The sequence below is a fragment of the Nelusetta ayraudi genome, unplaced genomic scaffold (genome assembly GCF_046127955.1).
Source record: "Nelusetta ayraudi isolate G7.1 ecotype Tasmania unplaced genomic scaffold, CSIRO-AGI_Nayr_v1 ptg000120l, whole genome shotgun sequence".
NCBI classification, from domain to species: domain Eukaryota; kingdom Metazoa; phylum Chordata; class Actinopteri; order Tetraodontiformes; family Monacanthidae; genus Nelusetta; species Nelusetta ayraudi.
This window is the reverse complement of record NW_027466170.1, coordinates 4,210,001-4,235,303: the sequence shown is the minus strand read 5'-3', so window position 1 is coordinate 4,235,303 and position 25,303 is coordinate 4,210,001. Positions and strand designations below refer to the sequence as shown.

The window sequence follows — 25,303 nt, the reverse complement described above, 5'->3', positions numbered from 1 at the left end:
GCTTTGCAGAGGCATATGGATCGTTTTGATCGTTTTGGAGACCAGAATTGACAAACAGGGTCGTCGAGTCAATTGGGTCAGGACTAATCGCCCTGACCCGATCAATCCCGATCTGTATTTCGGTCCCCTGCCGCACCGGCCTCAGCCAAGGACGCTGCTGGAACAACTCCTCCAGGAGATTGCTGCAGTCAGACGCTCTGAACTTCCAATCCTCCCGTCCAGTCCTGTCTTCCCCCCTATTGTATCTATGTGTATATGTATGGGCGGGGATTGACCAATTTCAGTGCATGTGACAATAAAGAGTCGGTTTGGCATCAGCCCACAACTCGACAAGACGCCTCGCTGTTTATTTTCTCGTGAATCAGAACAGAGACAGCAGGAATCAGCCCAGGGTTGCTCACTTAGTTTTCAGGGACACAGACAGACTGGGATTCTGCCAGCGCCATTTGCTGCTTTGGTTCCATGATTATTTATTTTTTTCGAGAGCGCGTGTTTGTTTTAACTAAATTTCAGCTGGCTAAAGCGTGTGTTTTTTATTTTGTACACTGAGGAGGAAAAATATTTTTCATGAAAACCTCCAAAGAATACATTTGGTTAGATATAATACAACGGGGCCAAAATTGTCTTTACTCCGATTCACAGCAGCACAGAGCAATGTTTTAATAGTTCCTAAAATTAGAGGTGCAACAGAATCTTAATACAATTTTTAAGGAAGGATGAAATAATATAATGGATGCACCAATCATTGGCATTGGCATAAGATCACATGAGGTCAAATGATCAAATGATATCACCTGGCCCAGTGAAAACACTTAAAGAACGAAAGTGGAAGAATATAGTCAAGAAAGTTTCTATGAATAAAAATGAAATTGTTGGGGTTTTGTTCATTCACAATACATTTCATATTATTCATTTCTGCTTATCCAAAGAACAGGTCCACCTATCAGGAGCTAAAACACCACCACCACCACCACCACCATGACCCTCACAACCCTCACGGCAAACACAGATAAATAAACAAGGTCCAGTAAACAAAGTGGGGACTTGTTGGCATTTGCTGCACGTGGCTGCAGAAGACGGAGCACAACGGCTCAGCCGCTTCTGTCAACACACACACAAACGCACACACACACAGATTACAGTCTGGCTCTCTGGAATGGATTTGCACTCATTCACATTTCTGCTCTGTCTGAAGACACCGACACCGGTTTCCTGTTATCACCACAACAACAACAACAACAACAACAGCAAGGAGGAGGATGAAAAAGATGCACAACCACGTATTATTTCCCTCCACAGTCAGACAGCAGACCTCCAGGTGCTTTTAAAAGCCTTCCGGTTCTGCTACGTGGCCAAGGCCGTCGCCGACATGATATTTCTTCTACACAACGAACGGTAAGTGAGCAAGTCATGTCTATTTCTGCTGCACTTTTTCACAGAAGTGAGTCACAAAGTGCTTCGCGAGGACGATTAAAAAAAATACGTAAACAGGGGGAAAAAAATGTGTCAGACGAGATGCGTGAGGGGGAAGAGAAATAAAGCCTGTTTGAGCAGATAGACACAAACAGTTCAGGGTTACAACACAGGTGCGTGATGAGTTCAGAGGTCCAAAAAAATGTTCCAAGTAAGCACAAAGTGGGTTTTTAAACCAAAAGGAAATTTTGGAGACAGAGAAGAAATGAGTAGATGGAGAAAGGAGGGGAAGGTGATTTGATTTCATGAGCTGGTCTGGTATTGTTGGGTTTTTTTTGCGATTCCTTGAACTTTGAGGCAACAACAGTGAGACTTTCTTCTTTTGTTTTGGTGTCTCTGTGTTGGTCACAGCGGAGCGCTCGGGGAAAAAAAGCATTGAAACAAAAGGAAAGAATCTTGAAACGGTATCACAACACAAAGGCCACAGTGCGTTTGACTGATGTTGTTCTTCCTCCTCTGACTGTCAGATTCACTCACTTCCTCCTGCTCCATACATTCTTTAAATCCTCTGAATGAGAGAGAGACAGGGGGTGAGACGGGGAGTGATAGAGAGAGAGAGAGAGAGAGAGAGAGAGGAAGAGAGAGAGGATCTAACAGAGGCAAACAGCACAACGCTCTGCTATTGTGGTGTTCAACCTGCCAAGCTGCTCTCAGAACTCCGATGGATCCAAAGCTCGTTATCGCAAATACGCAGTGACGCAGAAACCAGCAGCAGGGGGCAGCCAGGAGCCACCATCCTGAAAAGACTCGGGTTCGAATCCTCGTGCTGAGCGGACAGATTTCAATGGATTTGGGATTAATCTCACGCGTTTTCTCACCATAAGAGGCCTGCAGAAACAATCAAAACACTTGGAAAGCCACCAGGGGGAGCCGTCCGTCTTGTACAGACCAATCAGACTTGTTGTTTAGCATCACCACCTCGCTGCTACTTGCAACTATTGGCCTCTTTTTGTTTGTTTGTTTTTTTCAGTTTTTTCCCCCATCCAGGTTAATCTCTTAAATTGGCAGGAAGCTGATGAGATTGAGGAAATTAGCTCAGAGAGGAAATGCCGTCTGTTGGAAGTTGACAAGACGGACGAGCCAATTTTTTATTTTTTTTTTTCATTACAACCTGCTCATGCTCTCCATTCTGATTGGCCAGCACTCATGTTGTTTTTCAGCGGGAACCGAATATGGAAGAAGTTGCCCGCAGTCGGATGGACAGAAAAGTAAAAAGTAAGTAGACGGTAAAAATAAGTAATAAAACAGAGCATTAAAAGCAACAATAAAAAAAAAACAACCACCCGTACGCATAGACAAACATCTCCATTGTACACAGATTGTTATTGTAATTGTGTTGCAGAAAGAGTACACTATGGCCCAAGTACAATCTGTCCATCCAACACAGCCGCAGCTCACTCAACATCATCATCATCATCATCATCATCATCTCCCACTCGTTTTGTTTCCCTGCCCCCCTGCCCACTCCAGCAGGAAGCCGCGCTCAGCCTTCCGCTAACACAGGAAGTGGCGTGGAGGTGAGTGCAAGGTCGTGTCCGTTGATAACATTCAATACAAAAAGTCTTTCATAGACTTTTCAAAGACTCTTTTATATTTGTTCAGGTCTTTTCAACTCATCTTTCCAAGAGGGCGGGGCTGACGCCGGCCAATGATATGAAAGGATTCTGTGAACCACGAGGCAGCCGAGGAGCGTTTTCTGTCCTGAACCTCCGTGCTGAGTGGGATCAGCATGAGAGATGGCAGAGAACCACAGTGAAACAACTTCTAACGAGGATAAAACTGCCACTGCGGCAACAGCACGACATTATCCGCAGCGCCTCCTCCTCCTCCTCCTCCTCCTCCGCCTCCTCCTCTTCCTCCCTCTCTTCCTCCCTCTCTTCCTCCTCCCTCCTCTGTGGTGCTGAAGGACATCTGGCCGCTGTTGTTTCCCAATTTTTTTGTTACGACTAAATGAAACAACAGCCGACTGCAGCCTCAGCTCAGACTAATGCAAACTGAAGTGAGGCACTTCAGGTGGGAGCTTTTCAAGATGGATCGGGGGCATTTTTTCTAGATTTGAAATCACAGTAAGACTCACAGAGGTCGTTGTCAGCAATCCTGAAAAAGTTGTGTAAATGTTTCATAAGCAACCAGTGTGACCAGAATCTGTGGGTTGTTTCAAAGCAGAAACTGCACTGCAAAGGTGACGTTTGTAGAGGGAAATCAACACTGTCATGATATGGTCTCAAACACACACACACACACACACACACACACACACACACACACACAACACACACACACACACCAGTCTGGTTGCGCAGCTCGGATGGAAAGTGACGGCACCATATTTTACGTAAGAATGGCAGCCCGGAGCAGCAAGAGTCCAACACACACACACACACACACACACACACACAGCACTGCTGAGGTCAGATTCGACTCAGACGCTCTGCCCACACTGCAGTCGTCTCACCCAACCGGCAGAGAGAGAGAGAGAGAGAGAGAGAGAGAGAGAGAGAGTCAGTGGGGAGTGTTTAGGTGTGTGGGAGAGAGAGAGAGACCTCCTTCATTTGCGGCGGTCGATGGAGAGCTTGGACGCAGGCGGTCTGATTGCCGTGTTAAGGAGAGCAAACTGTACAAAGCAGAGGAACACAACGGACAGAAGAACAAGAAGAAGAACAAGAAGAACAAGAAGAAGGGTGAGGTCACTCTCAGAAGGCGGCCGGCGGGGAAACCACACGGTCGGTGACATCTGTGACCGCGACTGAGAGTGTGAGCGTGAGAGAGAGTGAGAGAGAGTGTGAGACCTTCCGGAGGCAGTGGCCAAGAACAAGCTGCAGACTGGACACCACATGCTTCACAGCGGCAGGAGGAGCAGGAGCGTTCAAAAGTTTCTTTCAAGGTCCCACAGTTTCTCTGGTGAAGGGGGCCTTAAAATATACAAAACTATAAAGCAACAAGAGAAAACAACAAAATCTCTACGCAATCAGAAAACTGCATATCCTGCCCTGTTTGGAGAGGGGGGCGGAGTCAACGCCTGTACCCTGGAAGAGGTGTCAGTGCCCTGTGTGACATCACAGCGGGCAGTTTTCAGAACAGACACACTAAAAAAAAAAAAAAACGGTAGAAGAGGGGACTTTGCTTCGTATGAGACCTCAAAAGCATCAGCAAAGATGTGAAAGAAAAACTTGGTCATTGTCGTGCATCAAGACTGTTTAAAACAAAATGCCACTGGACTGAAAAGCGGAGCAGAGGGATGAATTCCCCCTCAGACTGTGCACAATTTCAAAGACCTCTGAAATTTCAAGTTTCAAACAAATTTCAAACTTCAACACACGATGAAATTCGAAAGTGTCAGTGAAGCAGTCGGACCACTCAGTTCTGCTGCTCAGTTCTGATGAAACATTCATCAGCACGATGAAAGAGTCATGAAGAAACACGAGGAGCGGACGCGCACGCACGCACGCACGCACGCACGCACGCACGCACGCACGCACGCACGCACGCACGCACACACACACACACACACCTGTACTTCATGCCGGTGTGTTTGCCCGTGGACTCCTTGAGCGAGATGTGTCGGGGGGTGAAGGAGCCGAAGCTGCGTGCGATGATGGCCACGGTGCGGAACTTGGCCCGGGCCTGGTTGACCACGTTGGGGCTGGTGGCGTTCTGCTTGCTGTGCTCGCCATTGCCGCGCTTCAGGTTGTGGTCGGTGCAGGCGATGGACACCTGCATGGCTGCGGCGGTCAGTCGGCCGAGAGTCGGAGAAACAGATACTGCAGCGGAGGAGAGGAGGAGGACGGAGGAGCTTTGGGAGGCTCTCAAAGAGGTTGGACCTTTTCTCAAGTCTCTTCTGTCTTTTTCTTCTTCTTCTTCTTCTTCTTCTTCTTCTGGTCTTCAGCCGCTCACTTCCAACCACCGCTCAATGTAAACTTGCATGGTGAGAATCAAAAGTCCTGCTCTCAGGCTGTCTCTTCCATGTGGAGGAATCTGCCCAGGATGTCAGTCATCAAAAAAAAAAACAAAGAAGAAGAAGGAGGAGGAGGAGAAGAAAGAGAGAAAAGTCCCAGAGTCCCTGGACGAAGGGGGGATGTGGGAGTCGTTCCTGGTCGGTTCTCCCCGACTGGACTGTTGGAGCAGCTCAGTCGTTCGTCCCTGCGGCGGCTGGGAGAGAGTTCTGTGACGGGAGGATGAAGAAGAGGAGGAGGAGCTGGAGGAGGTGAGACGAAGCTGCGACCCAGCGAGGCTCAGCGCTCTCACTGCTCTGACTGGAGAGCGAGGGAGAGATAATAAAAAGGGAGAGGGAGAGGGAGAGAGAGAGAGAGAGTGGGTGAGTGAGTGAGAGTGGTGATGGAGAGCAGGGGGAGGAGAGAGAGAGAGAGTGAGTGAAAGAGAGAGAGACGGAGCGGGGGTGCGGGAGGGGGAGGGAGGAGCGACTGTCAGATAGAAGCAGGCTGAGATGCCAACACCATCACTTCCTCTTCTTCCTCTTCTTTCTTCTTCTCTCTCAACACCTTCCGCTAATTCTCCTCTCTTCTTCTCTTCCTCTCCGCGATGTTTGGCTTCCTCTCAGATACACGGATGCTGTTTTTTTTTTCTTCCTCAGAGGAGGGAGCAGCTTCTTGGCCGGCGGCAGCACCTCTAGGAACAGAGCAGCATGTGCTGCAGCACACTCACTCTCTCACTCTCTCTCACTCTCTCTCACTCTCTCTCTCTCTCTCTCTCACTCTCTCTCGCTCTCTCACTCTCTCTTGCTCTCTCGCTACTTGGCTCACTCTCTACTATATTGCTCGTCCTTCTCCATTTGAAAAAAAACCCACAAAAACCTGCCACTCATCTTTCAAGGTCCCTTCTGACCACCTAACACCCTTTTCTTACCAGGGATCCAGCAGAGGGCGCTATAATCCACACGCAGCGATATCGCAGCGTTGAAAGATGTGGGAGGACACAGAGTGGAACGAAAACAAGCAGTTGCCCCGGAAACGTACGGCTGGTCCAGGTGATATCAGGGTTTGTGTGTCGCATATCTTCAGTGATGAATTCACAGCCCGACGTCTTCAGCAGTTTTCCATCTCAACTGAAAATCGCTCCTTTCAATGCTGCAATCAAAATGGGGCTGGAACGTGGAAAACCAAACCAAAAACACCCCTGTGGTGTCGTGCTTATATAATGTTTTGAACTCTGACCTCCCGCCTCTGACGGCGACTAAATGAGCGCCAGAATTAAGATCAGATGAAGAGGTTGCCGACTGACTGGGCCAGCGAGACGCAACAGAATTTGCCTGTGAAATGGGAGCAGCAGCAGCAGCAGCAGCAGCAGCAGCAGCAGCAGCAGCAGCCTGATTCCACAAACAGATGCAACAACGCAAACACACATACTTTATTTTTTCTACATGCGCTCATGCATTTGTTCCTCTGGTCTTGCTGTGAACATGCACAAGTCATTGAGACACGGTGGCTGATGTGTAGCCAACCACAAACATCCTCCCTCTGGTTCTGCCTGTGTCAACCCAAAAGGCAGCGACTAATCAAAGCTAACAAGAGCAGGAAGGACGGATGATGGTGATGATGATGATGGTGATGGTGATGGTGATGGTGATGATGATAATGATGATGATGATGATGATGGAGGCGGAGGAGGAAGAGTGCAGAACTAGAGGCAGAACAACAACAAAATAACAGCTGGAGAAGGCTGGTTTGTAGCTGCGAAGAGGGGGAATTAATGTATTAATGTGTGTGTGTGTGTGTGTGTGTGTGTGTGTGTGTGTGTGTGTGTGTGTGTGTGTGTGTTTACAGAGCAAGGTGTTTATATTGTGCACTTCCCAGTAATTCTACAAGGGGTGTCAAATGAAGGTAAATGGAGCGTTTTGCTGCAGGGATCCTCACCAGCCGCTGTGTGTGTGTGTGTGTATGTGTGTGTGTGTGTGTGTGTGTGTGTGTGTGTGTGTGTGTGTGTGTGTGTGTGTGTAAATGCGTGTGTGCGCACTGCAGGGGGGACATGCGTTATAAATGTCAGCACTGCATTACTGAAAGTGTTTGCAGATTAGCATGTCATTATCCCGGAACCAACAAACACAGTGTTTATCTGTTTGTCTCCCGTGGCAACAGATGTTTTCTTTTATGTTGTTTTGTTTTTTTCAAGTGCTTTCAAAAAGACAGAACTATTATCGCTGCGAGCCAAGATCACGACGGTGGAATCAGTGGCATGCAAAACAAAACCCCCACCCATGAAAATATTTGGCGCTTAAAAACAAAGAATTTCCAAACGTGTCAACGTTCCACTTTATGAACTCTTGGCACCTTTGTGTGACAAACAAGAACCAAGTCACACTGGTGCAGCACCAACATGCGAAAGTGACGCTAAAATATCATGAAGCTACCTAATTAGCACACATGCCAAAAGTGTTGCAGCGGTTGCCACCAGCGCAGTTCAAGAGCATTGACCAGGTACAAAAATAAAATAACCTTTTCACAGGAGGCGTCTTAACACACGCACGCGCACAAACACACACGCACACACACACACACACACACACACACACACACTGTCAGATTCAGTCATGATCAGACACCTCCTCTTGTATGACGCAAAACCCCACGTCTCTTGCATTCCCATTAATTAATTCTGCGAAGTCTATTTAATTTAAATTAAATTAAAGTATGTAATATTTGGAGATTTTGAGAGGAAACAGCAGCATCAAGTGGTACGTTTTATATTGCAGCGCTCTTTCATTCACCCTCCCTCTCCCGAGTTTGCCTGAGAACTACAGTGGCTTGCGCACACAAACCTCATCCACCTTCTTCTTCGTTGGTTTACTGAGGACGCGAGCGTTCACCCTAAATACGAAGCGCGCTGTCAGACCACCTGGATTGTCCACACCGGGCTACCTTAGAAATAATGCGGAGCAAGATGGCTGAGACGTGAGCACTCACAGGGCTGGACAGGTTTTGGGTTCACTGCTCAGTAAGACACCTCCACCTATTGCTCCTATCCAATCTTTCCCAGCAAGTCTTCAGCCAGCAAATCTTCCTCCCAGCGACTCCAGATCTATACCTGGTATAATAACAACAGCTGCCCACTCCAATTAGCCCATTCATTAGCGCAACGAGCTTTACGGCCGGTGCTCAATCACATCTCAAAGACGCCGCCGAGGCTTTAGCCGTCTTCCCGCTGCATCAGCCTGGACAAGAACATGAAAACTATTTTGATGCGCTTCACTTTTATATTTGGCTTCATTGAAACAACAGATAATCCGGTGAGCTTTTTAAGGGATGAACTCGCTGCCAGGACGAAGTCATGAACGGCTTAATAACTGGCAGGTAACCCTGTAGGATCAGGAGCTCCGCCAAGAGCCGCAGAGCCAGATAAAAATCGATGAAAAAAAAAAAAGAAAGAAGAAATGACTCACATCGTTTTCGCAGGCTGTATTTATTGATTTGACTTTAATAAAGCTATTGTTTCTTTATCCTTTCTTAAATATCCCACCTGAGAACGCATTTATTGTTGTGTCTCAGGGGGAAATTGGTTGACCTTAAAGTGGAGCTGAATAACAGGAGAAACGCTGGCTGTGTGTGAGTGTGTGTGTGTGTGTGTGTGTGTGTGTGTGTGTGTGTGTGTGTGTGTGCGTGTGTGTGTGTGTGTTGATTCCTTCAGGAGATCAACTTTTGTCTTTATTTCCACCCCGGCTGCTTCGCCCTCTCGCTGCACAGCAAGCCGACGCTCCGAGCTTGGGATCAATCACACAGCTAATGGAAAACCTGTTCGCTCCCCGGATCAATCCCACTGCCTGCTGCTGCTGCTGCTGCTGCTGCTGATGCTGCTGCAGCTGCTGCAGAGGACCCCCACACCAGTCCCTCACGTGAAATTGGATCCATCTTAAATCCTCGACTATAATGGGGAAGGAAATAGTGCTGAGTGGAATATATATATATATATATATATATATATATATATGGTGCCAGGTGTGAGTGCAAACCTGCTGATGCATAATACATTTAATTTATAGGTGTGTGTTACTTATTTATTCAACACGTCTAGTACTTACAATTCATTTCTCCAACATATCAGGAAAAAGCCCCTATAAAACATTTATCTCGCAATTAATTACATATTTGCTGCCCGAATAACGGCGGCAGACGTTTCGGTGTGTGAGAGAGAAATCAATAATCATCAGTCAACACAGGGGAGAGTGCACTGGCAGGTGTTTTTTGCATTATTAAATTAGCCTAATTGAAAGCAACACACTGGCCGCTCAGGGCCGCTCAGTTAAAGGGACAATGCCGATGATTGAGCAGGGATCAATACGGACGTCCGTCTCTCCTGATTGCCTCTACAGCTCCTCTGCTGCTCAGCTCAAATTAGCTCCACTAGTCTGCGCAACCCTCAAACACTGCGAGGCCATTCACAAGTCTCGTCTTCCAGCATGTTATGAATCATTTACGAAGGGGAGGGAGGGATTGAATAAGTTCGACTGGTTCACACCCCCTTATTCCAGATATGGAAGTCAAACTATTGTGCTGCTTTCTATTCCAACATTGTATTGACTCTCCACGCTGAGTCATCATTTTGTGTTGCGTGTAAATAGAATTTGCATGTTTGGAGAAAAATCACTACAACTACTGCTGGACTGCATATTTGGCTCGCCGTGCAATTGGCCCAATACATTTTTCGTGTAGTAGTGCGTCTTCATCAAGGTCTGACACACACACACACACACACACACACACACACACACACACACACACACACACACACACACACACACACACACACAAACACACTTACAGCTGTTCTCTATACATACAGATGTGTATTTTTGCCTGTGCACAGATTTTTGGAGGGGCAGAACCGAGTGTGTGTGTGTGTGTGTGTGTGTGTGTGTTTTGCCGGAAGCTGCACCTGGAGGAGTGAGTCATGACACACACACACACACACACACACACACTCAGGACTCGGAGCGTGAGGCAACCGCGGTGCCCTACTTCTACATGGGTGTGTGTGTGTGTGTGTGTGTGTGTGTGTGTGTGCGTGTGTTTGAGTGCGTGTGTGCTCTTCCTAATGTGGGATCATGAGCTTCGTCAGCAGAAGTCGACAAACTGCCTCATGGAATCAGCAGAAAGCCGACAGCCGTCAGGAGGAGGCCGGGTTGTTTTATTCATGTGTTTTTGTTTCGACCGATTCAAAGTTTTTAATGAGGTTTGTTTCCGACGACCTCTGCTTTGTTTTTCTTGGTCTTCCTGGAGTTTTGCACGGTTGCAACTGCGAACACCTTCATACGTCCTGCAGTATTATAATAATGGATGAATGAATTATTTTATTATTTTCTTTTTTTTAGAAAGCAGCTGCGGTTAAATCTGCTGAGTAGATCAAATTGTGACGCAAGCCCAGCACAAATTACAGCACCGACGACAGAGACAGATTAATATCTGCTGCGTGCACTAGGGGGCCTCGCGCTGATGTAAACACAACGCCGCTTTAATTATTGGGCCACTTCCTACAGCATTAATGAAGCGGTTCGACAGCCAAAGGGAAGTGATTACAGAGATCTGCAATGCTGCTCGTGGCCCCTCGTCGTCGCTCTGCAGGGTCAGCGGAGACCAATGCATCAAAAAGATCTCTGCACAACACATTGCCGCTTTACTGCCACTAAACTATTCGTAAGAAGAAAAACAAAATCGGCGAAAAGGTCCAATAATTTAGGGTTTATATCATATTTATATCAGGGGTGTCAAACTCAAATACACAGCGGGGCCAACAGCAACAATAAACCAATGCAGTGATAGTAATAACCTTCAATAAACGACCTGTCCAGATTGACGCGCCAAAATACCAGCGGAGCATTCTGGGATTTGTAGTATTAGCAGTACATGTGCTGTATAATCCCAGCGGGTCAGCCGCTCTGGCAGTGATTTTGCATTGTCTTGCAGGCCAAATGTAATTACACTGCAAGCCAGATTTGGGCCGCGGTCCACAGTTTGACAACTATGTTTCGTATTATCAGTGCTGTTGGTCATCAAGGAGGATGTTTGCAGCTTTTGTCCCCCTGCCTGTTAAATTATTCAATGGGGTAAAAGTTTAAAAACAAAAAGAACTGCTTTAGTCTGTGTCTGTTTCAGCACCATGGACAGTGACTACCGGCTCAGTCTTCACCGGGAGATTCAGTTAAACCTTCCGCCAGTGTTTCATAAAATGACATCACATCGTGTCTTTCAGCATCTTGGTCTTGGCTGCAGTTTGCACGTCACACTGCGGCTGCCAATCATGTGTCTGGACGATCTGTCCGACACGACTCACACAGTCGACTCTCGCTCGGTTATGTAATAAAGTCCAGAGTCGGTTCTCAACACGGTGGCTGCTGAACACAGCCTGAAAGGAGCGAGCACAGGACACTTTGACCATCAGCTAGTGTTGTAGTACTGGAGATTAGTCTTTTTAATGGTCTTGCTCTCGCCTCGAACTTGGAGGCATTTTTACTCGGTCTTGTCTCGGTCTCGGACTGGACGGGCCTGGGATTTTTGATCAAGACTCAGCCAAAGCTACAATGACAGATAATAACGGAACAGAATCCAGCGTCGCAGGAACCGACTCTTCCATCACTTTGCGCTTGATTCCGGCCGAGTCGACTCAAGACTTTTTACATGTTTTATCATATTAGGAAAATTATGCGTGTGCTTGCCTCTTGATACGGTGAATGACTATTAAAGCTGCAGAGCCGTGAGTCCTGTTTTCTCCTTCCTCTCCGTTGACGTGTGAACACGGAGCCTTATTGTGCCGCCGTCAGCATGTTCTTCCCGCTGCCGTTATTGCATCCCACCATAATCCGGCTGAAATCGCTGGGAACCTCCGCGCGATTTCATTTTCCTGTACGGCTATTCAATAAGAGAGGGGTGCATCCTGGGTAATAAAGATGCGAGCACGACGATGCTGAGGCCGGGGAGCATTTTTTCCTCTTTTTTTTTCACTCCCGCAGGATCAGATTGTGTTTGATCTGAGCGGTTGAGACGTCTGATGCCGGGTGGTCGGCGGGTCAAGGATGCTGCGGCGCCGTGACCATGTCATCCCTCCACCACCACCCTCCAGCCATCACTCACCCACCCACCCACACACCCCTCAGCGTCAGTCCCGGGCGATAACCGGGACGATGTGACGGTCCGGCTGAGTGGTAGATCGACGGTGACGTGGTTTTACAGCCTCCGCAGCCGCTGAGGAGCAATTCAAGGGTCAACACAGAGCCGCGATTATCGTCCCCGCCAAGACTGCAGCCGCTGCTGCTGCTGCTGCCGCCGCTGCTGCTGCTGCTGCACACGGCCCAAAAAACTTGGGAAAGTGACAAAGCGGGATTAGCAACAGGCTTCGTCTGCCTGCCAGCTAGCGTTGTAGTCAAGACCGCACCAATGGAGACCAAGTGATAATCAAGACTAGAGAGTATCGAGGTCAAGAAAAGACCAAGACGTTTAGGGTTCAAGACTGAGACAACACAAAGAATTATATTTCAATAATAATATTTCAAAGAAAATCACAACAAAATAAACAGTATCGTTTTTTTTTCCCAAGTTTGCTTCGATATAAATGGAAAAGCAATGTCTTTTCAGCGAGGTAGCTTTTAACATGATGCTGCTTTGCCAGCCATTTTCAAAAAAACAGCTTTGCATCATAAAATTCAAAAATAAGTTAACTAGGAATAATTTAAGAGAAAATGATGGCATCCGTGAACAAAATATGTAAAAACAAAATGTCTGAGCGAAACACTAAAAATACACTCACCACACTTATGGTGATTGATAAAGACCTCAAAGTTTGGTGAAACAAAAGTCATTGTCGTGTTAATGCTATATTTACAATCAACACACACACACACACACACAAACACACACACTCAAAACCATTAATGTTGTTGTTTGTCATTCTCTCAGCATGACAACACAACAACACAGTAACAATATGGAGCTGTGGAAATGGATCATCGAGACTGGTGACAAGTGGTGCCAGTAGATCAGGTTGATCTATTATTGCGTGGTGGATTTTTAAAGCCTCACTGTTGGGTTTTGTGCAGTGAACTCAGGTGTGTTTTATCCCTTTATGTCCTGCAGCGGCAGCAGTGTGGCTTTGTTCTCTGCTAGTTGTGCGGCTATTGATGGCGTTTTACTCGTTTTCCAGCTCAGCGAGCGTGAAAAGTCCAGTGGAACGTCCCTGGTTCCGACGCGAGAGTCAGCGACTGAGCCAATCCATCGGACCATTAATCGTGATGCCCTGCGTGTGCTCTGTGCTTTTCAACATTTCATTTATTCATTCAATTTAAAGTCCGTTTTACTGTTTTTAATAATTGAAACGATGCTGAGGTATATTTAAGATTTAACGATGGATTAATTTAAAAAATATACTTTACATATTTGCACTGAGGGGAGCTTCTCCTCCTGGACCGCACGGCAGCAGGGTGGAGCTGCTCCACCGCAGGCCACTAACCTGCACGCAGGAGGAAAAAATCTCCTCTCAGCTCAGCGTAACAGCCTCAATTACCCAGAGGCTGAGCGCCGGCTGATTTTTTCTTTTTCTTTTTTTTCTTTTTTTTACCACCCCGCAGCAAAAGACGACAAACACTCTGCAGCTGCCACCTCCACTCAGAATATTAACCACATAAGCTCTGAAAAATCAAACGGCGTCGCCTCCAAACCGAGCGCAGCTTATGTAACCCGTTCAATTACGGCCACGTACGTGACTCTGACCGTCAAGAGTTCAGCTGTTGCCGCTTTGTCCTTATCAGATTCCTGAAATAACAACAGATTAATATTAATGTGGGATATAAATATTTAACTGTCCATCTGGCTGTTGACTGACACAGAACAAACACACAAGTTCCCCAAGTGGACAGAAGAAGTCACAGCTTCAGATATCTGTCATTGGGACCCTCAGCAATGTCTTTTTAATTCAAGATTAATCAGAAGAAGTCAAAGGAACTCCCTTTGATAGTGGAGAGTGTGCGGCCCACCATGACAATCGGGAGGGAAAGCTCCGGAAAGCTGGGGGTCACGGCAGGGTCATAATCCCACACGCATCCATTTAGTTAATGTGTCTGTTCTCAGCGGAGCATCAGATTACAGCCTGTCACTCACACTGAGGAACATGAGAAGGGTCAAAGTGTCAAAGCGGCCTTGGATCTTTCACCACCACCACCACCAGCTTCAGCACCACCCGCTCCATCAACTCCACCCCCGGTCTGCAGGAAGGTGCAGAGACGCGACAGCGAGTGCAAGCCACAGCTGAACGTTCAGCCTGCGATGCAAAAAAAAAAAACCTGGATAATAAACTCTGCTGTATGCCGATGACATCTAACGAGGGATGATGGTGATCATCCCAGCCGAGGACTCGGCCGGAAATTAAATACAGCCAATTATATTTTAATTTGTACATTTTAAAAAAGGTCTTGCTGGGACGCCTGGTTGAGCTGCGTCTCTCGTGTTGATTAATACGACCGATTATATGATCTCCTAGTAGCAGCCACACAATTCAAATTGTCAATGTCAATGTCTCTCCTTTGGGTTTTTTCTTCTATTGTCTCATCAATGCCTTCATCACATCCAGACTCGACTACAGTAAGAGGATTCTCCATGGCTCATCATCCCAAGTCTTCAATAAACTCCAGTACATCCAAAACTCCGCCGCTCGCCTGCTCACCTACACCCATGACCACCAAGATCACCACTGTCCTTCAGAAGCTCCACTGGCTCCCAGTCCCTCAACACATCCACTGAAAGTCCACCTCCTGACCCACAAAGCCCTCCACCACCAGACCCCCTGCTACCTCACCACCCTGCTCCACCACCACACTCCTTCCTTCCCGCAGCCTGCGCTCCTCTCTGCCAACCTCCTGTCTCCACCACTCAGAACCAAGCACCGGGCCTATTATTATTATTATTATTATTATTTTTACATCTGTGTAATTACACAATAGTTCCAGCTAACGGCAGACCTCCCTCCCACTTCCCCCACCCACCCGGGTTGGTTTTCCTTCTTCTCCTCGGCGTGTCTCCGTCTCAATCAGCACTTCCGCCCACCGCACCGCAGGTCACCGCTGCAGCCCACCAGGGTCTCCGCTGCTGAGGCGACTGTGTTCGATTCAAAGAAGGAAAAAAAACCCTCATCTGAGTCTGCCTGCTGCTCACGCACAACAGCGGCCACCGACTCTTCTGTCAAGATTCCTTCAAAGCTTTGCAAATAATTAAAAAAAGACACACAACAAAGGCAAGAGGAAATCTGACAGATGTCGTGCTTCAACTTTTCCTCCCTCCATGCGTTCCATCTCCTCCGAGTGTCGCCGAGCGCCGAGCACATACTGTACACCCACTACCTGCGCCACAATTAGCCGCGTGCTGCACAGAGCCGGCGGCTCCAGACTCTCCAGATCTGGACACTTAGGAGCGAAGAGTCACTAACAACCAGAGAACGCGGTGATCTCTGCGATAGCATTGCTATGGAAACAGTATGGAGGCATGATGTGTGTGTGTGTGTGTGTGTGTGTGTGTGTGTGTGTGTGTGTGTGTGTGTGTGTGTTTGTTTGGGGGGTGGGAAGAAAGCAGATAGCAATAGAATAACAACACCAGGCAGGAGCAGAGATGCCAGATGGTATCCAGGCAGCATCTGGAGGAAAACGTGAATCCTGGGAAAGAAGACGGTTGAGGAAGAAGCACGTCGTTCTTTTCCACCGACCGAGGTCTGAATGTGTTCACCTTGAGCTAAATCCCCAATGAAGACGACTGAAGAGCCCTGGGAGAGTCATTTAGCCGAGGTGAACACAAACAGGAGGGCGGAAAATGACTTGGGACTCGGAAAATGACTGGGAAAAATGAGGGAAATGACGGCGAAGCAGAGACGCTTGGTGTGGGCAGTCAAGCTGAAAGTGAGATCATGTGAAGCAATGTTGCCCTTTAGCTTAGTTTCAAAGTCTTTTTTATGACCTTTATGTCACTGCTGAGAGGGAAACACATTGCTGTGCGTGGAGCTCCACTAGCGCCTCTGTGTGGAGGATACAACACACACACGCACACACACACACACACGCACGCACACACACACACACACACACACACACACACACACACACACACACACACACACACACACATACACACACACACACACACTCTCTGCTGCAGTAACATTGCACCCTGTTCTGCGATGCAGCATAGGCAGGTTTGAGGAGCTGCAAGTGAGGAACAGCTGCCAGTAAAAGAATACGGATGAAGTTGAAGCAGTGGAATTAAAACCTTGATGGCCCCCTAGTGGTGGGTGGTGGTACAACTGTGGAGTTTGAAACACTGGCCATATTGTGATCAGTGCAGCATACAGTGTGGTGCATAACTACTACTACTACTACTACTACTACTACTACTGCACAGACCTGGAAGAAACAGCTCTGTGACCAGCAGTGAGATTGAGAAACTCAACTGGTTCCAGTTGATCCAGTCAAACAGGGATCAAGGCAGCAGAGGAGGGAGATCAGTAGCCGCGTTTCCATTAGCCCCAGAATTGCGCAAAACCAACCAAAGATATCGAAATAAAAAAACGTGGAAACACCTACTTGGAAATCTTGGAAAAAACTCTAAAATATGACTGAAAGGTTTCGATGCTCTCATGAGGTGGTTTTTCACACATATCCATATAGAGTTACATCGCAAAAGTGTCATGGAAACACTTTTTTCACATTTACGCATCGCTGGACATGACGTTTGGTCACATGACCAGTTCACTTTAAGTGAAAATGGCGCGTTTTGATTGGACGGAGGAGGAGACGGAACAATATGACAGCAAACATCATCTATCACAAAATGCTTTGTACCTCCATCCTCCTCAAACTGGGGTCACATTGGACGAGAATTACGGCTTGTGCACTTCACACCATTCAATGGAAATGCCTGAAAATCGCAATTGTGCGCTTTTATTTTTGCGATAAACTGGAAACTCAGCAAGTGACAGTACAGTCCCGACCAGATTTGGAACATAAATCCTGTGCGGCAGCTCTGGTCCGGGGACTCGGGCTGTGAGTGCAGCCGCTGTTAATGGAATTTGGTCTAGTCACACAACATAAAGCACCGGGCTCATGCTGTTTGGCTGATGCCGGCTGGCTGGCTGGCTGGCTGGCTGGCTGGCTGGGTAGGTGGGTTTGGCGCGGAGCAGTTAAATCCATCACACCTCATAAAGGGGCAGCAGTGGCGTGAAATAGGGGCCATTCGCTGAAATAATTCAGCGCTCGCTTTCCAGCTTGTAATTTGACTGGCGGTGATTTATGAGCAACATTTCACAGAAAATGTGAACACAACTTTAGCAGCGTGGGTGACTTTCAAACTTGATCTGGACTTGCACCGTATGCACTTCAATTAGATTCATGAGGGTGAATAAATATATTAGCGGCATTAGCAGTCGACCTGATGAGTTGAGTGGAGGAGCTCTGACTTGGTGCCAGACTACTTTGGCTGCGTCGATAATTGCCGCGCCGCTGCCACGCTCATCAGCAAAATGGAGCAGTTTGAGGCCGCCGCCTTTGAAATGACACTCAACCACTTTTGTTCAAATATTAATTCCAAACTGTTAGAAGACGTTAAAACCTTCAAAGTTTGAAAACTACAAAACAAAAGCAAACAGACTGTGTCCTTGTGAAAGAGGTGGACCTGTTTTCATCACTGGCTGCCGTTTTATCTCGTTCTTCTTGGGAGAATTTAATCATTTTGACTGATGCTTCTGTGAAACAGTCGCTGCAGGAAGCCGTGGACGGACTCAGAATAAGTGGAAGTCGCTGTGTGTAGCTATTCTGGCTGTCAGTAGGGGGAGACAAGCCAGCTGAGGACCTCTTTTTTTTTCTTTTTTTTTCTTGCTTCTTTCAAATCATTTTTATTCATCAGTATTCTGGACCAGAACAGAACAGGCAACATTTCAAAGATCAACGTCAGACTATTAGACTTTCTGAATTAAATGTAGCAGTGCAGCACTGAGCCACACGTCCCTTTTATGGATTCTGTTTATTGATCTGGCCAATATCTGCACACACAGTGTCAGCGTTCCACACACACACACACACACACACACACACACACACACACACACACACACACACACACACACACACACACAGTCTCTCTTTCTCTCTCTCTCTCTCTCCGTCTCACACACACACACACAACTTTTATCTCTAAACAGGCCCTCAGGGAGATGCCAGCGTATTACCTGTCCTAGCAGGAGATGGCACCACAACTCAGTGGACACGTGCGCGCACACACACACACAAGGAAAAGGAAAGAAAAGTGCTGACCGGAGAAAGTGGGGAACTTTTACTGCATCAGTGCTGCTAAGTGGAGATCTATGGCGGCACTAAAACAGAGACGGGGTTACAACTAATAACAGGAGCAGCACAGTGGACGAGAAATGAGGCTGAAACGGCACCAAAGTCTGCAGTTCAAAGAGTCACGTTGGGACTTTGACTCAGCGGAGTTCTGAACCGTCAGCTGCTTCACAAAGTCTCATAATTACCGTCATTTCATTTTGTCCGTTTGTTTGTTTGCTGGTCAGGATTAAAAACTAGCCGCGGGAGACAATTTCCTCAAAATATTGCGGGAGAATCATCTTTAAGAAATAGCTGCGTTGTGACTTTTAGGGTAGGGAGTGACGCTCCAGCGCCCCCTGCGTGCGCAGTGACAGTTCCCAAATCAGCATTGATTGACAATGATCAAGACAGAATAACACACTCAGGCCCGGTCCTGAGCGTTTGGTTTTCACCAAGTGCACAACTACAACATCAAGCAGTAAAATGATACATACACACACACACACACACACACACTAGCAGTTTCAAAGATGAGCTGGGGAGTAAAGCCCTGCAACTTCTCTTCGGGCTCTGTGCCAAAACACTTCCTACTCAACTGTAGCAGCTCACAGCCGTTGTTAACTTCTGTTTTTCTAATGCTTCAAAAACCACACCAGAGGCCCAAAAACACAAAGCCTCGAGCAAACAGGAGAGCACAAGCAGACACAAAAAGCTGCGCGGCCGGATCTGCATGTACAGCAGGTCCATGGCTCCCCCTGGTGGCTGCAACAGCAGCCAGCACGGCAGAGTGAGAGCAGCTTCCCTCTCTGCATTCACTCCCCCAACACTCTGCTTTCTGTTACTCTGCTCTCCCTCCCTCGTCCACCCACATGCAACCTGAAAACCTTCGACGTGTTTTATACACGTGTGGGTGTCTGTTGCGTACAACAGACACCCACACTGCTGTTGCCCCTCGTGGTCACTGCAGCATCACTTCAAATCAGGTGTTCAGCTGCTGCTGCTGCTGCTGCTGCTGCGACACAGAAAATAGTCTCACATCCAGGCCTACTAGAAAAACTCACGCTCACACCTGTTAATGAGTCCACGTGGGGCTTTTCCAGCCGAGTTCCGACTCTTCCACTCCAACCCCACTAGGGATATTCCAACCTTCCAACCAGAGTTGAAATTTCAGCCGTTAGGTCCCTGCCTCCGTGGCAAAGGGTCTGGTGACGCCTCTGGAGTCTTGCAGAGGGAAACGATCCAACTCGGAGCAGAACCAACGTGAGATAAATGACAGAAATAAAAACATGTGATGTCAAGTACAGCAAGGCAGTTCGCTCGAGACGTTTGGAGCCGAGCGTCACTCGAGGAATTGCTTCCCAATTGTGATTCATGTGTTGCTGGTGCAGTGTCTGAAACGTCTTGTGATGAGGACAAAATTTAAATGACAAAAAATTTGAATTATTGGATATTGGACTTATCCAATGTAAGTCCAAGATCTTATTTGACTTATATTGAATATACTTGAGTCAATGGCCACTGGAGGTCTCAAATGTGTGGGCATTTAGTGGAATTTTCTTCATCTCATGGTTCACTGAAGCCTTTTTGCAATATAGTGGTGAGAAAATAATTGAAACTTAAATTCTGGTTGAACTGCCCCTTTGTTGTGGGTCGTTGTCCCCTGGTCTGTTTCGCCAAAGGTTCCAAGAGTCACCTTGGACATCAGCTACCAAGAGCAGGTGAAAAAGACCTGCGCATGCGTCATAAAGTTACAGTTTCAGCTTAACGTGAATCAGTGCGGCAGAGCAAGACAAGGTTCCGCCGAGGCCTTATCCTCAGGCGACCCGAGGACGCGAGTGCCTCTTAAATAACCGTTAACGAGCCGCCATCAATAATGGATAAATACTGAGAGACGGGTCAAGGCAGGCAGTGAAACTTAAAGAGCAGAGAGACGACGATGAGCAGACTAGCAAGCGCCACTCTCACACTTTTAAAGTGAGACAGTTCATAAAACTAAAGCAAGAACTTCAGGTTGTTTTCCGTTTAAACTTTGCAGACAAATGTAATTTAACTCTCAAAAAACTCCTGGTAACACTACAGGTTTTATGTTAAATAGACAAATAACAATATAAACAACATTTCTTCATGCCTCTCAGGCTAAAATACATTTCTCTGATCTGGTTTCTCTGGCAGCTCCTACCCTGCCCACCAGTTAGTGATCCAGTTACCCCAGTACCACTCCCCTCCCCCCGTCTAAACACCAGTCTGCCACTAAGCCTGAGCCCATCAATAGGACAAACTGGTGTCCTATTGACGCTCACCATCACTCGGCGCTGCAGGCACAGGAGAAACACAACAGGCTGCTCCTGATGTGTGCGTCACACAGTGCAATGAGTCAGTGACATAATGCAAAGTGTAAAAAGGACAAACAACGACAAATAAATAATGCCGAACCTGCTTCAACAAGCTGTGTAAACGGGTTCAGACCAATTTGGAAACAGAAAAATGGGAACATAGTCTGTGCTCTATTGACAAGAAATGTCCAATAACCTTGTGTAGCAATTTGAGATTAAATTAATAAAATAAATGATGTCCAATGTAACGTTGAAATAATGTGTATCCCATATGTTTAGTACACGATTGCGGATTAGTTTGGAGTAACTCGATCTTTAAAAACAGGCTCATTTAATTTAATGTAATGGTGTCCCAGACAGTGTTGCACAAAAATTCTGACAAGACAATGGCAGGATCAACTTAATAAAGAGTAGTTTTAGTAAAGTAGATTAGTTTTACTCACGTAGTGTAAGTAGCTCTCTCCGAAGTTCTAACAGACGGCTAAAGCTACAGACGGTCGTTAGCTGCGTTGATAGCGTTTTGAAAACTTGCTTCATAACTACTTCCGGGTTCTTTCTAACTTTATTGAAACTGATTTTCTTTCTTTCCACATTGTTACTGAATTCAAACAATGGTACAAGTAATAATAATAGCGACACCGTTTGACTGCTGAAGTTTGTTATGCTAGTCAATCAGTCATTAATTCATGCAATACCATTTTTTACCACAGAGGTTACAACCTATTTAAATTACTACAGGATGAAGAGGGGCGCTGTGTCCCCCCGAAACTGTGAATATCGTCATAATCAAGCTGTTCTGCTTTTAATCATAATATTAATAGAAACAATAAAAATGACAATAATAATAATAACAACAATAACAATGGAAGAAGAGTCAACAAATGCCTCACAATTATCCTAAAATTAATAATAATTCATATTTAAGTCTGAAAGATTCTTTTTTTCTTTATCCGACTGTGGGTTAAACTGAATAAACTGATTAATCCTTGAACAGACACCAAACCATCCTTTGAAAGAAGCATGAGCCGTGGGGAAGTTCTCTAGTAGTCTGCTCCCAATTCTGTGATCGTAAGAAAAATAATGTTCATTATTCACCAGTGAATTTAGAACTGAACCAAAACAAAACACACACTGGGCCCGTTCTACTGGGGCTTCTCCAGTTCGTCTGCTGTCATGTTCCAATCAGAGGGTGTAATGGGTTAATAGACCAACTCGGCTAGTAGGGCTATGAGCCATTTAATAAACATGACTGCTAAAGCAATGGTGCCACATGATGTTAGTTCATCTGCCTACTCACAAACTGTGAACATTAGAGTTGATGGGTACTTGATATTTGTGTATATTAACTTTGGGCAAGCAGATTTTCATTTTTGTAAAATGTTTCCTGAGCTTGTTTGTAACAGTTTATAATGAAGCCATAAATGAATTTCATCATATACTGAAACTGTATTGAACCGTATTTTTGCACACTTAGGATTGGCTTCGGAACACCCACTGTTGACTTGGAGCAGTGCAAATCCCTGATTTATTAGATATGAGTGTTCTTTGCGGTGTCATAAATACACATGCTTCCACACACACTCACACACACACACACTCATTCCTGTGACTGCCTGACCAATAAAGTATTTAGCGAGGATCCCGGCTCCTGTGTTAAATATTCATTTGTTTTTCCAGGATAAATAAAGGATGAGCAATTGACGCATTTATCAGCACAACCGTGTGTGTGTGTGTGTGTGTGTGTGTCTCCAGATCTAGTTGTTTGTGTGCCTGTGTGTGCGCGCATCCGCGTGTACTACGTCTCACTGCCTGAGTTTCTCTCACAGCTTCTCCAGTGACGAGAGGTGATGAATTACAGCTTCATTAGGCTCTGATTAAGAATACGGGCACACTGACGCTCCCGCAGGATAGCACACACACAACCACACACACACACACACACACACCCACACACACACACACACACACACACACACACACACACACACACACACACATTCACACATGCACACACCCGCAAATGCGCAAACTGAATTTAAATTGAACGGTTCAGTTTATTCAAATCTGTTTTCTGCGTGTGTGTGTGTGTGTGTGTGTGTGTGTGTGTGTGTGTGTGTGTGTGTGTGTGTGTGCGTCATATGGAGTGCTGTGGGACAGTGTGTCCCTCACAGCAGATGCCAGTGAGTCTAAACACTCTGCAGTCCAGAGAGAACGGCACTCCGGACTGTAAACATTAACTCATCTTCCTTCAACCTGAGGTCATTTTAGGGAAGCGCAAGATTTTTTTCCTCACCTTGTTTTTCCAGTGATGTACAACTGAGAAATATTTCCAATTCACACACATTGAGTTAAAATGAAAAGCACAAAACTGGGAACTTCCAGTGCGCTGCAGGCTGTGAGCAGACACAGCTTTATTTAACCTGATAGATATAAACACACACACACACACACACACACACACACACACACACACATGCTGGAGCGTCACAAGCACATATGCTTCATGATGTGACCCCTCCCACCCCCTGGAGGTCCAGATGACCCCTCAGCATCGCACTGCTACTCCTACCCAGCATCCACTGGTGCACTTCCGTCGGTATGTCACTCTGATTAAAATTGATGTTTGCTGCAATTCAGTGTTCACATCTATTTGGGTTAAAAGGGGATGTGCACCATGCACACTCTTGCTATAAGATCACCTCATTTATTTTTATTTATTTATTTGTTTATTTTTGGTTTTAGCTAACAATCCAATCACTTTATGTCCCGAGAGAGCGGGGAAAGGCGCCGAAACACTGATCATTAAACCCCAAAAAGCAAAATCCCCCTTTCCTCATCTGGTTTAGAGGTTTGTCAGAGCAGCTTCTCGCATTTGAACGTCCTCCCTGGAAGCTGGTTGGCCACTGAATCCTGGGAACAGTCAGACAGATCTTATACTCTTGTCGGTTGCAACATGGATGAGTTGGAAATCTAAGAATTTGTTGCATGGCCAACCTAAAATGCAGCTTTAACTCAAACAGACTGATGGTTTTTAACACGTGTACAGCTACTCGCTGCAAATCAAATTGGAAACAATCTGCAAATTATACTTGGAAAGTTTTTTAATATTACAAATGTGCTTATTTACACGTCAGATTAATTGAAATATTCCCATTTACGCTCACATAATCACTGAGACAGTTCGATCCGTTGATGGAGACGCTGGAGTGTAACCCCATTGCCTTCCTGTACTCAATAAAAGGCGACAAGACTGCAGGCTTCACTGAAACAGTCACCCAGACCCAACACAACAGTCTTCAACAGTTGCCACATTAGCCTCGCGGGCTTGTTGAACGCTTGTGTTCTGAGTTGCCGTTTGGCAAGCCCGTTACTGAGTGGATGAGCATGAACACATTAGGGGAAGCCTTCAAAACACACAGATGCTCCTTCCTCATAAAAAAAAAAAAAAAAATACTCCAAAAACACATGCTGCACGACTTTGATGAACTCCTATTTGGAGTCGAGTCACGTTGAGAGATGAACAGTCACCTTCTCCAGAATGCAATCTGTAAGATGTCCTGCAAATCCATCTGGAAAAACTCCAACCTGATTCAGTTTAGGGCTGGCCTGAGTAGGACCACATTGGGATGCCTTTGATCACAACTGGACAACGAAGAAAAAGGCAGCAAAGGCTTTTCTCCTCTTGAATTCCGCCATATAGGGAAAAGTGAAAACAAATGTGTGAGCTATTTTTATACCAGTGACACAACCAAGTGTGGTGGAAGACTTGCGGTTTCTGAATTTTATAAACAATAGCTGCTGAAGGGATGATTTCCCTTCAACACAATGGAACAGGACAGTAGCTCAGCTGGCGAAGCGCGCTGGCACAGTCCAGACCTTTGTTCCCCCGGACACAGAGTCAACAGACACGGTGATGTCATGCCTCACCTCTGCGTGCGTGCAGAGGACGGGGCGTCGCCGTCTGTGTCTGCGGGGCTGCGTTCACGATCACGATCATCCGTCGCAGCAGGTTCTCCTGCTGTTGCATCGACGCGTTGGGCTGACGTTCTGCCCCTCGTGTCATCCAGCAGTGATCCAGACCAGTGCAGAACACTGGAGCTTGGCCATAAGCCAACACGTGGCCAGGTGACCCTCCTCTCACCACCATCCCTCCCCCATACAGCCGGGTTAATCCAGCCTGGATCCCGACAAGAACGTCCAC

The 25,303-nt window shown here is 46.6% G+C and overlaps 1 protein-coding gene across 2 annotated transcripts in view; it reads right to left on the bottom strand.

Moving 5' to 3' along the window:
* kcnab1a (potassium voltage-gated channel subfamily A regulatory beta subunit 1a) overlaps nucleotides 1–25,303 on the bottom strand; it is a 64,541-nt gene that overhangs the window by 29,123 nt on the left and 10,115 nt on the right. The window contains exon 1 of one of the 2 annotated variants that reach the window (XM_076049758.1): nucleotides 4,985–5,852. The exons of the other annotated variant lie outside the window; for it this stretch is intronic. Within the exon in view, the coding sequence (XP_075905873.1) occupies nucleotides 4,985–5,193 (209 nt within the window). The 5' untranslated portion in view covers nucleotides 5,194–5,852. Of the gene's footprint in view, nucleotides 1–4,984; nucleotides 5,853–25,303 lie in introns of those variants that run through there. 2 annotated transcript variants of the gene reach the window in all.